Raw genomic sequence first — 15,146 nt, 5'->3', positions numbered from 1 at the left:
ATGTTGCTTTTCCACATAATTTGCAGTCTGTCACTTTTTAAGTAATAATATATTAATCATTTTTTATTGTGCATCTATGGGTAATCTACATGAAAAATGATTCCTACTAGTTGACTGAAAGAAGAAATGTCACCTAGAGAGGTTCAATAAAGCCCGTATTGTTCCAAAAACCTATAACTTTCTTTCCTTGTTTTAAAATGCTTTCATTATTTCCCCAAGTCATCTGAAATAAAAATGACATTTTTTTCTATTCTGAAATAACTCTGCTTTCTAAGATTCTCATCAGTCGCTTGTTTATACATTTATTTGGTTCCATGTTCACAGTCATTTAGTGTAGTCATTCTGTCATATCCATCTGCCTTCATACCCTCCTCCCACTGGGTTATCACTAGTCTGGATTAGCCAAAATTATTAATCAAAGCAGATATGATCATAATTACTTGGTCTTCCTTAGTCTCATTCTTCCAAAGCAGGAGTTTTTAAACATCCACTGTGAGCCTCAGAAAATGTTCATATTCAAGACCTTAAATAGAGAGGACTTAAAAATACCCAAGAAGTGAATTTTTTCTTTAAAAAAACAAAGATAAATTATGCATGGAGAAAACAATTCAGTTTATCAACAACAAAAAATGGTCTCCATTCTTTCTGTGTTTAAAAAAATAGATCACTTTTTTAAGAGTAGTACTCTTGCAAAAACTGATGTGAGCAAAAGCCAGTTTGATGACTTAAGTCAGTTTGAACAGGTGAAGGAGTCTACAGGCCCAAGCGTTTTGAGAGAGAAGCTCCACACAGGGCTTAATTCTCTTACTTAACTGTGACCCCCAACTCCCAATGCATTAGTGCAGACATGATGCTTTACGATATAGCTGAAATAGGGGGTAGAGTACCTGCTAATGAATAGATCTTCAGAGAAAAAGAGATTCTAGTTATTTAATCAAACCTTTAACAAGTCACTAATATGACTGATTAGTGAAAGCCACTAGGTTAGGTTAGATGTTATGGTACATTCAAAAATGGGCCAGAAGGCATAAATTGCACTTTAGAAATTGTAATCTATTAGTGAAAATAAGATAAATGCACAAACAACTGTAACTCACTACGAAACTGCCTATATGTTAGAGATTGACATGGTGAATATTTTATCATATTTTCAGTTAGGGGGTTTGTTTTGATGGACTCCTTAGAAAAATAACTGAATGCCACATATATGCCTAGGTTCTCATTCTTGTTAAATTTCTCCAAATAATATACTTTTATTAATCTGTCTAGGTTTCTTGAAAATACTTACATAATTTATTGTAAAGTAAAATATTTTGAATGTAATTATAAAAGTAGCTATATACAAAACTCATGCACTTGGATCTCTAAGAGTACTTAGAGAATCTCTATCTCTGTAATTCATGTTTCCAATTGAGAGAATACAGCCATCTCGTGGCAACCCGTAAAACTTTAGACACAAGGTCCTGAGGCACAGTGACCACATTTCCAAAAACAAATTGGAGCCAAACAACTTGATTTTATAATTAACTCATTGAAATCAGGAAAACCTCCCGAAAGTGGCAGCTTGATTGTCCCTAGGAGGGCTCTGAAGGATATGAATAAAATAAATGTGAACCATTTCATTAAGAGTATCTAAATCTTTTATCTGGCTCTTTGCTGAGGAAGTAAGCAGGGTAAGAAAAGGTGAAAAGAAATCACAAATTCCATCTTTCCTTTTCATTGCTCTGGGAATTAGTTACTTGGATCATATAAATGTCTTTATAGCATATAAATTGGGTGGCACTTAGGAGTTGTGATTAATATTTTGTTAATAAATTTCTTGTATTTAGATCAAATTTTCATTATTTGAGATAATAATGAAACTTACACTAATTATACAAATGCTTTGTTCATTCATGTATTTTACAAACTTTTTTTTTACATTTGCCTTGTGTTCTGAAGTTGTCTAATACACTTTACCATCTTCTCAATGTCACTGTTTATTCCAATGTCCCACATTTTTCTTATATTCTTCCTCCATCCTTTACATACTAAACTTGTTGTTAATACAGGCTAATCAAATGACAATTAATGTAATATCTCCATAGGCGCTTAAATATGCATCTCTAATATTTCAATCCCTAAGTCTATAAAATGAATTGTTACTAATATTTCAAGCACTTAGTAAAAAATGTATACTTAACTGCTAAATTGAATGTCAGTATCTTTGCTTTGGCCAAAAATGACAAGGAGAAATTTTAGGCTTTACAGAGACTCTTGTAAACTATTGCTGAAACAAGAATTCTACAGTTTTATTCAGTAGGCTGATCACTGATAGCCATGCCTTATATCAAATACAAACATCTCTTAGACTGAGACATGAGAAATCAAATCGGGAAATGAATAAATGCCAACAGCCAAAATGAACAACCCCTAGAGTGTATAGTATCTCAATATCTGTATGCTTATTTTATTTCATTGGCAATCTGGAGTATTTGCTGAAATCTGGATCAGTGTTGAACTGGAGAAATAGTGATAACTGTAAATGAATTAATTACCACTTGTTTAGTAAACAAAATCTTTTAAACATGAAGTTCTTGGGTCAGCAATAAAATGAAACACAGAAATACCCTGCTATACACAGAGGCATTCATTCAGATGTTTCTAACATTGACAAGAATATCACCCCTTAAGGGGCAGGAAGGGATTCTATCTTGAAATAGTTATTAGTGCCTCATCTTTTGAATATAAGTTACCATCCAAAAAATTAGTTGCTTTTGGTTACTTTAATTAGTCCATAGGCTTACAGAGGTCCTCACAGTGGGGCTTCTTAAATCAGTGATTCCTTGAAGTTTCTAAGGGTCAATCACCTCCTTAAAAGTAGAAGGTCATAACTGATGAGTATTTTAGGATACAGGTTGGCCAATAGGTTTATCTCATATGTCAAATCCAGTGAATTCATACTGGCTGTCTAAAGTGATATATTAAGAATAATGCTGAGTTTCAGCGTAAATGTGATGATTACCTTTGGATGTCTACCAAGGGGGCAGAAAAAGAGATTTGCTTCATGAATACAGCAAGTTTTCTTACTCTTTTAAGTCCATTTAATACTTCATAGGATGCAGTGAAACTGGGAGGAAATGCAGTAACCAAACTCAGTTTGTGAATACTTCCCATCTATATTTCACTTTTTTTTTTCCCATCGCCTGTTCCCTTTCAGGTGGTTACAATGACTAGACATACCAGAGTAATAGCAACCTGTAAACAGAAATGCTTCCACTGCTTAGCATTGATTTTGCCTTTCCCAAAATACTGATTCTTACTCATTTGTAGACAAATACATTGTTGCAACTGGTGCAGATTTAGTGGTTGTCTCTGAAACACTATTGCTACTCTAATTTATACTGTTTTGCTGCAGCCACATATTGTGAATGGGATTGACTCCAGTTCCAAGGGAAAGAATGACGTCTAAACTAATCAGGGTAACTTTAATCCCTTTTCCATGGTGATCAGTTTATGTAAACCTGGTGTAATCCAGTCAGCATAGTTATTACCCTATTCACAAGAAATGATTCAAAATAAGCATAAGATCAATTCAGAATACGATTTTTTTTTTTTTTTTTTTGGTTGCTGGGGCTTTCTAGCATCACTGCTGTCCTGAGAAAAGAGATCCTCTCCTGCTTTGACAGAATTATGTACAGGTATGATTCCAGAAACTGCTGTCAGCATTTTTGTATGATGGAGGAATTCCACTAGTAAAAAGTCCAGCAGAGGGCTTCCCTGGTGGCGCAGTGGTTGAGACTCCGCCTGCCGATGCAGGGGACACGGGTTCGTGCCCCGGTCCGGGAAGATCCCACATGCCGCGGACCGGCTGGGCCCCTGGGCCATGGCCACTGAGCCTGCGCGTCCGGAGCCTGTGCTCCGCAACAGGAGAGGCCACAACAGTGAGAGGCCCGCGTACCGCAAAAAAAAAAAAAAAAAAAAAGTCCAGCAGAGAGAAAGACAGAGCTGAAAGGATAACAGATAAGTAGATCTGTGTTTGAGCTCCTCGTGAAGCATGAATCTCCTAGACATTTCACTTGCATGAGAAAAATAGAATTCCTTTATTTTTATTAAACATTTGCACATGGGTCTTTACTAATAGCAAACAAAATTGTTCTGATATGTACCTTTTTCAGTTTTGAAGGAAATGTCTTTAAAATGGATTACCCTCTCTCCTGTTTTCTTGAAAGTCAGTAACTATACAGATCACGATTCTTTTTCTTAATGACTCGGGAACGTAATTATGATCGTTCATTATTATTTTATTTTAGAATGCAGAAATATTACTATTTGAACCTTCACTAAGTGATTCAAGGCCACTGTAATTTCAAATGTAATGAAGTCCTAAACCTTGATTTTGTAAAATTTAATTGACATATTAATAAATAAAACCTAATTGAGTCAAAGTGAATATTGTTTTCCTATCATAATGCCTTTCAAACAAAAATTTGTTGATTTCTTCAAATGTAATTCTTGCTCAGTTTCTGAAATTCAATTCAATGTCATAAAAATATTCATATTTTTGGAATACATTCATTCTATCCTAAAATACCAATTATTGTGAACTCTTCAAGAGAGACACTGGATAATCAAATGATGACTATACTGGATGCTAAAAAAAAATGGCAATTTTGAATATTTTCTATATCACACCAACAGCAGAATTTACAGGTCCAAAAATTATTTTAAAAAATACAGTAGACATTCATTCTTCCCTGGAAAAGAAGGTATACGTACATACATACATATATTGATATAATTCAGTGCTCTCCAAGAAATAATACTGAGAGCAACTAGCACTGAAAGACCGTATCGATCAGTTAATACCACACTGTGTGTGTGCACGCGTGTGCACGTGCACATGCACGCATGAGGGGATCTTTTATTATTGTCACCCATGGGGTCAGTGGGTACTTCCCAGGACATTTAAGTATCATGATCAAAGTTCATTATAACAGACTCCAATAGACCGCTCAGCGTCTTCTGGTTTGTTGTGTTATATTAGATATTTTTTTAGTAAGTGGTTATTGCCTGGGGATTTTAATTATTTTTATTATACAGAGGCTTTGTTTCAACAGTACGTTTTGGAAGGACATTTGACCTGCCTACCTAGAGCTAATCTGTTATCCATTGACTACCCTGCCCTTTGCCTCTGTACTTCTACAGACCTTTGAGAATGATGTTATCTGAGAATGGCATGATGTTATCTGAGAATGGCATGAAAAGGCAAAGACTCTCTCGTTCAAAGTGAGAAAAAAATGCAGAAATCAACATTCAAATTCACTTTCTACTTATGAATAGATCTCTGAAATAAGAAGGACTTGTATTTAGCGCATACAAAATTCAGTTATCATCAGAAAAAGTTACTTTATGAGGCTACTGCTTCTTGAATTCGATATAAAAACTTCCTGAAGTAGGCTGACTGTCTTTAAAAGACTGTCATATTATTTACAGAGCTTCTTATTCTGATTTATATTACTATTATAATTATATTCTGTAATAAACACATGCCAAAATCAGTTTTTACATATATATATAAAAGAAAAATATATGTTCAGAAAATAACAGTTTTTCTACTTATTCCTATCTTAATATACAATAATAACTCCTTTAATATGTTGTAGCAGAATATCTACTTTGATGAATAACTTCTCTTTAAAAAGGGAGTCAAATTTTGACAAGCTTATATTGTGTGATAATTTGCTTTTGAGTAATAAAAACAAAAAAGAGAAACTGATAGTATAAGGCATGCCTTTAGAAGCTATAATATTTGTGCAGTATAATGAAACACCATAAACCAAACCTCTCTAGGCAAGAAGAAATATAATCAGCGCACTCTCCAATTTTAGTAAATGAAGATATTGAGTTTAATTATACATTTATAAAGAAAATACACACCTGTAATATTTCCCTTTCAAAGCATAAGAGGTTGGTTTTAATATCCTATCATCTCCCTTGAGTAGCTCCAACCAAAATTCTTTATTACAAAGTACAGTCTCTGCATTGAAAATACATATTTGAGATGTTTTCTGGTTTAGCTCATGTCATGAACACATAGAGTGTAGATCTCTATGGAGACATTTGGTATCTAGTAACAATAATTTGATATAGCAGAAAAAATTTCCAAAGTGTTTTTAAAAATAAAAACAAAAGCTTTAAATCCGCAGCTTCAGAATAACCTCAAATGTACACATAAACAGGATTAAAGAATATCATTTTGCTTGCTTTACTAAGTAGAATACAATATTCTCATATTTTATCCAAACAATACATCAACATTAGAGATACATGGAAGACAATCAGATTTGCTCATTCAGATTAGAAATCATAGCCAGGTTTTCTAAGCATTTAAAGAACTGCACCAGAAATTCTATTAGCTCATGAACACAACATGCCTTTGAAATTCAGGAAAAAGTAAAAGATATTTGGTCTCATCCCTTTCCTCCTACTTCATACAAGGCAACTGAGCTACATTTTTAAACTATAGCTGAGAATGACATCTCAAAAGAAGTAAAATCATTCTGTATTTTAGTCTGCCTCTCCATTCTGGAGTTATGAGTAGGTTCTTTTAAGTTTTCAGTTACCATGCTATAAGAATCTTAATATAACAACTGGTACAAACATGTTTTAATAGTGACATTTAGAGATAACTGCAGATTCATATTTCACAAGTCATGTTTTTAAAATAATATATTAGCAGAATATGACTCCATTAATTAAAGTGATGCTGGTTAATCATTTCTAAATGAAGATTGACAGCCAAATGCAATTAATATTAACTGAAATGGTTAAAAGTTACAATTATTTAAATGTTTCTCATCACTGAGGACACCACCATTAGCCTTTGTCCACACCACTGCAAAACTGAGTTAAAACTTGTAGCTATAAGTAAGGGCAAATACAACTATATTGATAGAATATAAACTATGTGAGAATTATGAGCCTTGATTTCTAGGCTATACACAAATGCTGCCTTACTCTGCAATGTAATCTGAGTCTGATACTTTCTCCATATATATAATGGAAATAGATATTATATTATTCCTACTTCTTTCTCTTTGTGATATTGTAATGTCCAAATAATTTTAGTAAAAGGTCTCTATTTTGACATTATGTAAGAAAAAGAAGAAATATATATCCATTTAAGAATATTTTTAAAACCACATACTAATAAAAATACTAATATTGCATATCCTATACTAATTAAAAATAAAAGAACCATTTTTTTATAAGGTGGGAAAAACAATGAAAGGACTAAGAAACTGATATTTCTGGAGGAAGCTCACAAGCAGAATTAGGTCATTTGCTGGTTTCCATGGTACCACATGTACAAGGTATTTTTTGTTTTACTGGATGTACAATTCATACTCAGAGGTTTTAAAATATAATATTGAGCATTTGGGGTTCCAGAAGAAAAGTACTATTAATTCAATAATATAGTACCTTTTCTCTGCCACCCCAAATGCTCTATATTCACATTTGATTTTAAAGTTCTTTCCTTCTAAACATAGCTGCATTTATTTATTTATTGAATGTCTATTACAGCAAACTTTTAGCAAGAAAATGATAATAAAATATATTAAATCCCAAAACACATAAAATAAATACAGGACATTACATCATAGACAAGTAGATCAGAGAAAGGGGTACCAAGCTGGGTGAAGCTATTTATGGAAAATAGAAGAGAACTGAGGAGCAGGCATAAATGAAGAGAAAAACAATTTTAAATTTCCAAATACTTGCTTCAAAAGTTATAGTAAATGAGCAGTTGATTGGGTGAATATAATTTTTTCCAATTAAAAAAAAATTTGGTAAAACACACATAACTTAAAATTTACCATCTTAACTACTTTTAAGTGTACAGTTCAGTGATATTAAATACATTCATAATGTATAATCATCACCACTATCCATCTCCATATCTGTTTTCACCTTTTAAAGCTGAAACTCTATACCCATTAAAGAGTTAACTCCCCACTCTCTTCTCCCCCTCACTCCTGGCAACCACCATTCTGCTTTCTGTCTCTGTGATTATGACTTATCCTAGGAATCTCATGTAAGTGGAATCATATAGTATTTTTCTTTTGGTGACTGGCTTATTTCACTTAGCATAGTGTCCTCAACGTTTATCCATGTTGTAGCAAATGTCAGAGTTTCCTATCTTTTAGAGGTTGAATCATATTCTGTTGTATGTACACACCACATTTTGCTTATCCATTCATCCATCTATGGACACTTGGGTGGTCTCCACATTTTAGCTATTGTGAATAATGCTACTATCAATATGGGTGTACAAATATCTCTTCAAGATGCCACTTTCAATTCTTTGGGGTATATACCCAGAAGTGGAATTGGTGGATCATGTGGTAACTCTATTTTTAATTTTTTGAGGAACTGCCATGTTGTTTTCCACAGCAGCACTACTATTTTATATTCCCACCAACAGTTCATGAGGGTTCCAATTTCTCCAAATCCTCACCAACACTTGTTATTTTCTGCTTTGTTTTGTTTTATCTTTTGATATTAGCCATCCTAATGGGTGCAAGGTGGTGTGTGGATATGCTTTTGAACATTTCTCCTTCTTAGAATAGCATCATCCTGTAGATTTAATGAAACACTCTACCCTGGATTGTTTGTCCTCTCCATTTTTCTTTTTCTCCTCATCATGAATACTGTCAGGGTAACATCATCTCTATCATTAGTGATGACGAAAATGTTCCATAACGTATGCTATTCAGTGCAGTAGTCACTACCCATATGTGATTACTAAGCATGTGGATTGTAGCTAATGAGATGGAGAAAATGAAATTCTAATTTCATTTAATTAATTTTTAATTTAAATCCACATGTGACTAGTGGTTATTATATCAGATAAAGCATTTCTAGATCCTACTTCTTCCTGAGCTCTAACCTCATGTCCCAACTGCTTCCTTGACATATCTGCCTAGAGGCACTATAGTAAACAAAATTCCACATATCCATCGTCAAACTCATTATCACTTTCTTCAGGCCAGCCCCTAATGTAGTTAATTCAATAATATCAACTTTGTCCAAGATAGAATTATTCAAATGATCCTTTACTATTCATTCTGCTTCATGTTCCATATCCAGGAAATCATATATCCTGTGCATATCCAGTGCTAGAAATATCTCTTAAATCTATCTTCTCTTTTCTAAACTACACATCATCATATCTTGCACACTACTACCAACAACCTACTCTTTAAGGAACTCTCAAGGGAAATTCACTGATATTAAGATAAAGTTAAAATTCTTAAATTCCTCAAGCATCACCTCTCTGGTGAATTCTTCAAGTCTCATAGAGGTAAAATCTTCATCCTCTTCCCTCCCATACATTGCCCATATTACTATCATCTCTTTTAGTATGTTATATTGAAATGAATTGCTTACCTTGGACCCACTCCTGTATGTTAATTGTTTTTTATTTCAAGTGTTTTGCTTCATCCTTGGCTTATAGTAGGCTACTAGAATGCTTAGATATCTAATAGCAATTTATGAGCTCAATGCTGATGATTTAGAAATATAATGAGAAAATTCCTAGGTGTAGAAGGAGAAATAAGCCTATTTCAAAACATGAATCCATCATGATTTTATTCATTTATTAAAGGATTAAGCAGCTAAGATTTATATTGGTATTTCATTCATGTTTAGTCTTTGGAAGAATTAGTTTGGTCTCTATGATAATTTAAAAAAACAAATGCTATTTTTTAAGGTAATTTTAAGGTAATTTAAGGTAATTGAAGAAAACATCTTCAACATCGATGTAAGGTGCAACCCTTCAGCAGCTTTATACTGTACCACCTGACTGTCCCTGAATCCATGATAAATTACACATTTTGGCATCAATATTGAGACTTATTCATTATTTTCTTGGTTTCATGCTTTATATCAAAAAGACAAATGCCAAGATAAATTCAAACTTTGTAAAACATTTTTTTTAAAAAAGGAACTATAGGACAACATTGGAAAACTACTTACTAGGATTCAACTCACAGCTCACATCCCATGTATAAGTGTGGTTTATTTATTTTTAATTTATTTTTAATTCAGAAAAGCACTAATGAAAAATTATTAAATTTTTAATGCTTAGAAATTGTAATTTAATTTGACATAAATTATATTTGTGGTATATAACTAAGGTCTAGAATGCAGTTATTAATTTGGAAAAAACAACAGATTGTATTATATGAACCTTTCTATAAGATGTATATTTTTGTATTTAATTAGATAACATTAAATATATGATTTTGTTATAGTGTTGTGTATCAAGTTTAAACTTTTATTGGGAAAATAAGGAATAGTATCTTCAGTATTTCCATTGTTTCTGATTTCTTGAAAATGTTTTAGTATTGATATAATAGCAAAAATAACTGTGCGTTATCATTTTACGAAGTGTTCTTCATATTTCATATCATTTTCATAATTGACAGTGACAGAATTTAAACCTATCTATATCTTTCTATTCAAAATCCAGCACTATTTCTATAATATCACACTGCTATGTGGATTATAATAAACATGTGATATACTGTGATAATACCACTATTATCCTTACTGAAACAAAATATTCTAAAGACCTCAACCCTTCACAAATTAAATTTTATACTCCATTTATACACGTTAACTTATCACTATATTCTCAGTATTTAATTAATTAATTTAGTTATATGCTTTCATATCTAAGTTGGTATTTTTTTCCTCTCTTTTCTTTAAAGTAAAAGCTAAATGTAGAAAATTCAAGTAGGGGCCTATTTTGAAGACATTAGCACTAGTATTCTTTAATGTGTCAATAATTATACTCAATTATATATATATTGCATTTCCAGAGAAAATGTACACACCATCTTTTCAATCTCAGAGAATCCTAGTGAGAAAATCCATTATGACTGTACCATTTTTTGATGTAGAAAATAAAGTTCTACTAAATAATATAACAAGTTGGGAGTCAAGATAGAACCTAAAATCCATATTTCCTAGTTTTGTGCTCTGGTCAACCCCTCTATATTTATACTTTCATTTTGTTGTTGATCAAAGAAAATCTGATTTTAAAACAAAGTATCTATTAAACACTTTTTTTTTTTTTAATGGTTCAACAAGTTCCTATATTGGTGAAATAAGACTGAACTTCTGAAGCACAATTTCTTCCCTTGGCCTGAGTCTACAACACGAGTGGTTACCACAGGTAATGTGATGACTGGGGAAACAGTATCAACATTAGGTAAATACATGCCATCATTTAAAAATGTCATAGAACACCTGCTTCTGCACTTTAGATTTTAATTTTTCATACACATAGAATTATTTCCACCATCCATTTAATGGGTTAAACATCTGCTTACACGAGAAATATATTTGAAAATACATGTAGAAATTGTACCAATATCTGTGCATAAATTTGTGTCTTCTTTCAAATGGCCTCTTATTTTCTGTTTCACACTAAGTACTGATCTCATATTTATGTGTCAGGCCATATTCTATGCTCCCCTACTCCCTCTGACCCATCCATCCTTGCTTCCCAACATTCTCTCAGGAGTTGTAGGATGGCCGAGGCCTCATGTAGCAAGAATCAGTGAGTGTTTGTACCTTTAAAATCAAAACCTTAGAATTTTCTCTGGCTAGGAATTTCATGTGCTAGACATTATCTTCTCATTATATACCTGATATCAATATGTTCTCAAACTGCCCCTTCTATAAAAATCCATGAATTTCCTGATCCACAGAGAAAAGCAGAAAAATTGGAGAAAGTATTATTCTTTCATTGCCCTAAAAATCCTATAATGCTTTACTTAAAAATAAGTATATAAACCTAGGCTTTAAGTGTCCATAACATTTGAACAAATATATATATACATACACATACATATAAACACACACACATCCTCATCCAAATGTATCTAGATATATATACTTAAATATATATATAGATAGATAGATAGATAGATATAGATATAGGTATCAGATTTGTATTTCTTTCTCTCTCTCCCCCTCCCTCCCTCCCTCCCTCCCTCCCTCTCTCCCTCTCTCTCTCTCTCTCTCTCTCTCCCCCCCTCTTTCTCTGCACATCAGGAGTACAGTTAAGATTTCAAATGCTAAGGAGTTATTATTTGGGGGCCACATCTATTTTACTATATCCAAATAAGAATGAATAATGATCAGAGAATGGATATATTCAAAACTAAATCAAGGAACTAGATTAGACTGGAAAGGAAAGAGCTATAAATGTAGTTTAAGTTCAGAAATCTTGAGCTTAGGAGAATTTTACGTAAAATATGGTCCAAACTCTACTTATTTTAAAAGTTCAGAAAAAAATAAATGTACACATCTCTTAAACGTGAGGGTAGACCTAAAATTTTAGTTTTTGTATTCTGAGCTCATTCCATTGCCACTCATTGAGTTCAGTTATTTTACCACAATTCCTCTTTCTAAAGCAGAAAAACAGCCTTGTAAAATTTCACTAAGAAGATTTAAGAATGATTCAATCTTTCAACTAAGCATATATAAATATGGATTATTTTAAGTGTACTGAAATGCCAATATTCTGTACAAACTCTATCCCCCAAAGACTGGCTATGACTGGTTAAATCAATTGTTGGTAAATGTAAAAATTCACATAATGTCATATGATCTCAGAACATTAAACTTATTTGCTCCACACTGTAGGATTTAATTTTCTTCATTCTATAAACTCACAGCCAAGTATATACCATAAAAGTAGGTATGAGCATCATCGAATAAAAGCAATTATTTTAAATTCAGTCTAACTTTTTCTTTAAGAAAAAGAGCCTTTTTTTTTTTTTACTGCAACAATGAAGTACCACAAACAACAATGTGGAATCTAAAAAACACAACAAACTAGTGAATATAACAAAAAAGAAGCAGGCTCACAGATATAGAGAACAAACTAGTGGTTACCAGTGGGGAGAGGGGACAGGGAGGAGAAATAAAAGGGCATGGGAGTAAGAGGTACAACTATTATGTATAAAATAAGCTACCAGGATATATTGTACAATACAAGGAATATAGCTTATATTTTATAATAACCGTAAATGGAGTATAACCTTTAAAAATTGTGAATCACTACTGTATACCTGTAATGTACAAAATATTGCACAACTGTACTTCAATTAAAAAATAATTGATTTTTTAATACAAACCATCAGTTATTGGTCTGTATGATCTTGATTGAGCTGCTTATCATCTTTACTCCTTAGTAAAATAGTAGGAAGTACGTGAAATCCTCTCTAGTATATTCTCCAAATGAATATATATATATATATATATATATATATATATATATTTCTCTTGATTGGTTATTTTCCTTTCCTCCTTCTACTAATAGAAAGAACAAAACTTTCTCAATCTTCTCATGAATGCATTCCTCTCCTACCTTGGTAATGGTCTCGTGAAGTTTGAAAAAAGGATCCGTTTCTTCAATTTTTGTTGCACGTTTAGGGAAAAAGCCTTCAGAGAGAAAACTTGGACCCTGTGGAAAACCAGAAAATAAACATTCTAAACTCTTCATTGATTTTGTTTTTCAAGGGCTTATTGGATTTTCTTTAAAGATTCAAAAGGACTCTAAATTGCTGTAAGGTTTCTGTTGATTGTTGGACTTCATTCTGCTGATATAATTAACCAGTCACAAAATATTTATAAATTAAAATGATTAGACTTCTATAACACTTGACATTATTTGTATTTACCAAAGGATGTTTTCTTACTCAGAAGAGATCATTATTTGCTGTTCACCCTTTTATTTTTCAAATGCAGACAGTGTAGAGTAAGATACCTTGACTGCAAAACCCATATCTAAAACCCCTTCTCTATTTTATATATTAAATTTTATGCTTAAAGACTGGTAGAATAGAATGTTTTTAATAAAAAAAAAAGTCTAGGCAACAGGGTGCATAATATTTTAAATACTGCAAAACTTACTTCAAAACAATAGTAGGATATGTTTTGAGTAGAATGACCTCATGGCTTTATGTGCTGCCAATAAAGTTGTAACGTTGTATCAGACCCTTAGCGTGAAGATGGTTGAAATGAATCAAGACATTGTAATTAATCATTCTGTACTTGCAGGTGCAGATAAATTTCAGGATGCAAGAAGACATGGGATGCTGATAAGGTAGCTATCTGCTATGGTCTGAATATTTATGCCCCCCCCCAATTCATATGCTGAAATCCTAATCTCCAAAGTAACAGTATTAGGAGGTGGGGCCTTAGGGATGTGATTAGGTCATCAGGGCTTTGTTTTCATAATTGGAATTAGTGTCCTATAAAAGAGACCTCACAGAGCTCTCTAGCCCCTTATGTGAGGATACAATAAGAATTCTGCAACCTGGAAGAAGGCTCTCACTTAACCATCCTGGCACCCTGATCTTGGACTTCCAGCCACCAGAACTTGAGAAATAAATTCCTGTTGTTTACAAGCCACTCAGTCTGTGATACTTTGTTATAACAGCTCAAATGGACTAAGACAATACCTAAAACAATGCTCTTATAGTTATCAACACTATAAGTATCCTATGAAACAATTATTATCTACATATAATTTTCATTTGAAAACCTGAAGTAACTAAACTTATTTGTCTTAAAAAATATAAAATTGGGACAGAATATATGTACTTATGCAGGTGATAGATATATAGAAAGAAAGAAAAATAGATGATAGATACATAGGTAAATTTTTCAAAATCTATCATGGGAAAGATAGATTAAATCAAGTCTACACCAACAATAACCACACAGGATAACAAATTTAATTTGAATTCTATTAGAACCATTTATTAGAGTAATCCAACAGCAGAACAGACTACATTGGGATATATCAATAGTGAGAAAGAAAGTTAGGATGCTGTAGTTGAGACTCAGAAGTCATACACATGAGAAATGAAACCAACATAATTGTATGTTGTCTTCATATATTAAATAATTCTGTGATCAAGCAGACTCTTAACCCCCTATTTTGAACAATACTACGATTAAAAAAATAAAGTAATTTAGCTGTTTGCTCCAGCATATATGCACTTTTCGATAATAAGACCATGAATCAACCAAATAGCTTACCTATCAAGACTAACGCTTATTTGTCAAAACTTGTTTAT

The 15,146-nt window shown here is 32.5% G+C and overlaps 1 protein-coding gene across 1 annotated transcript in view; it reads right to left on the bottom strand.

Moving 5' to 3' along the window:
* The window catches only part of NAALADL2 (N-acetylated alpha-linked acidic dipeptidase like 2), a 1,061,651-nt gene that overhangs the window by 206,126 nt on the left and 840,379 nt on the right, over window positions 1-15,146 (bottom strand). Inside the window, exon 11 of the mRNA XM_033429498.2 lies at window positions 13,430-13,525. Within this exon, the coding sequence (XP_033285389.1) occupies window positions 13,430-13,525 (96 nt within the window). The remainder of the gene's footprint in view (window positions 1-13,429; window positions 13,526-15,146) is intronic.

Source organism: Orcinus orca, chromosome 5 (assembly GCF_937001465.1).
Source record: "Orcinus orca chromosome 5, mOrcOrc1.1, whole genome shotgun sequence".
Lineage (NCBI taxonomy): Eukaryota > Metazoa > Chordata > Mammalia > Artiodactyla > Delphinidae > Orcinus > Orcinus orca.
The sequence above is the reverse complement of the archived record's forward strand: the minus strand, read 5'-3'. Positions and strand labels throughout refer to the sequence as shown.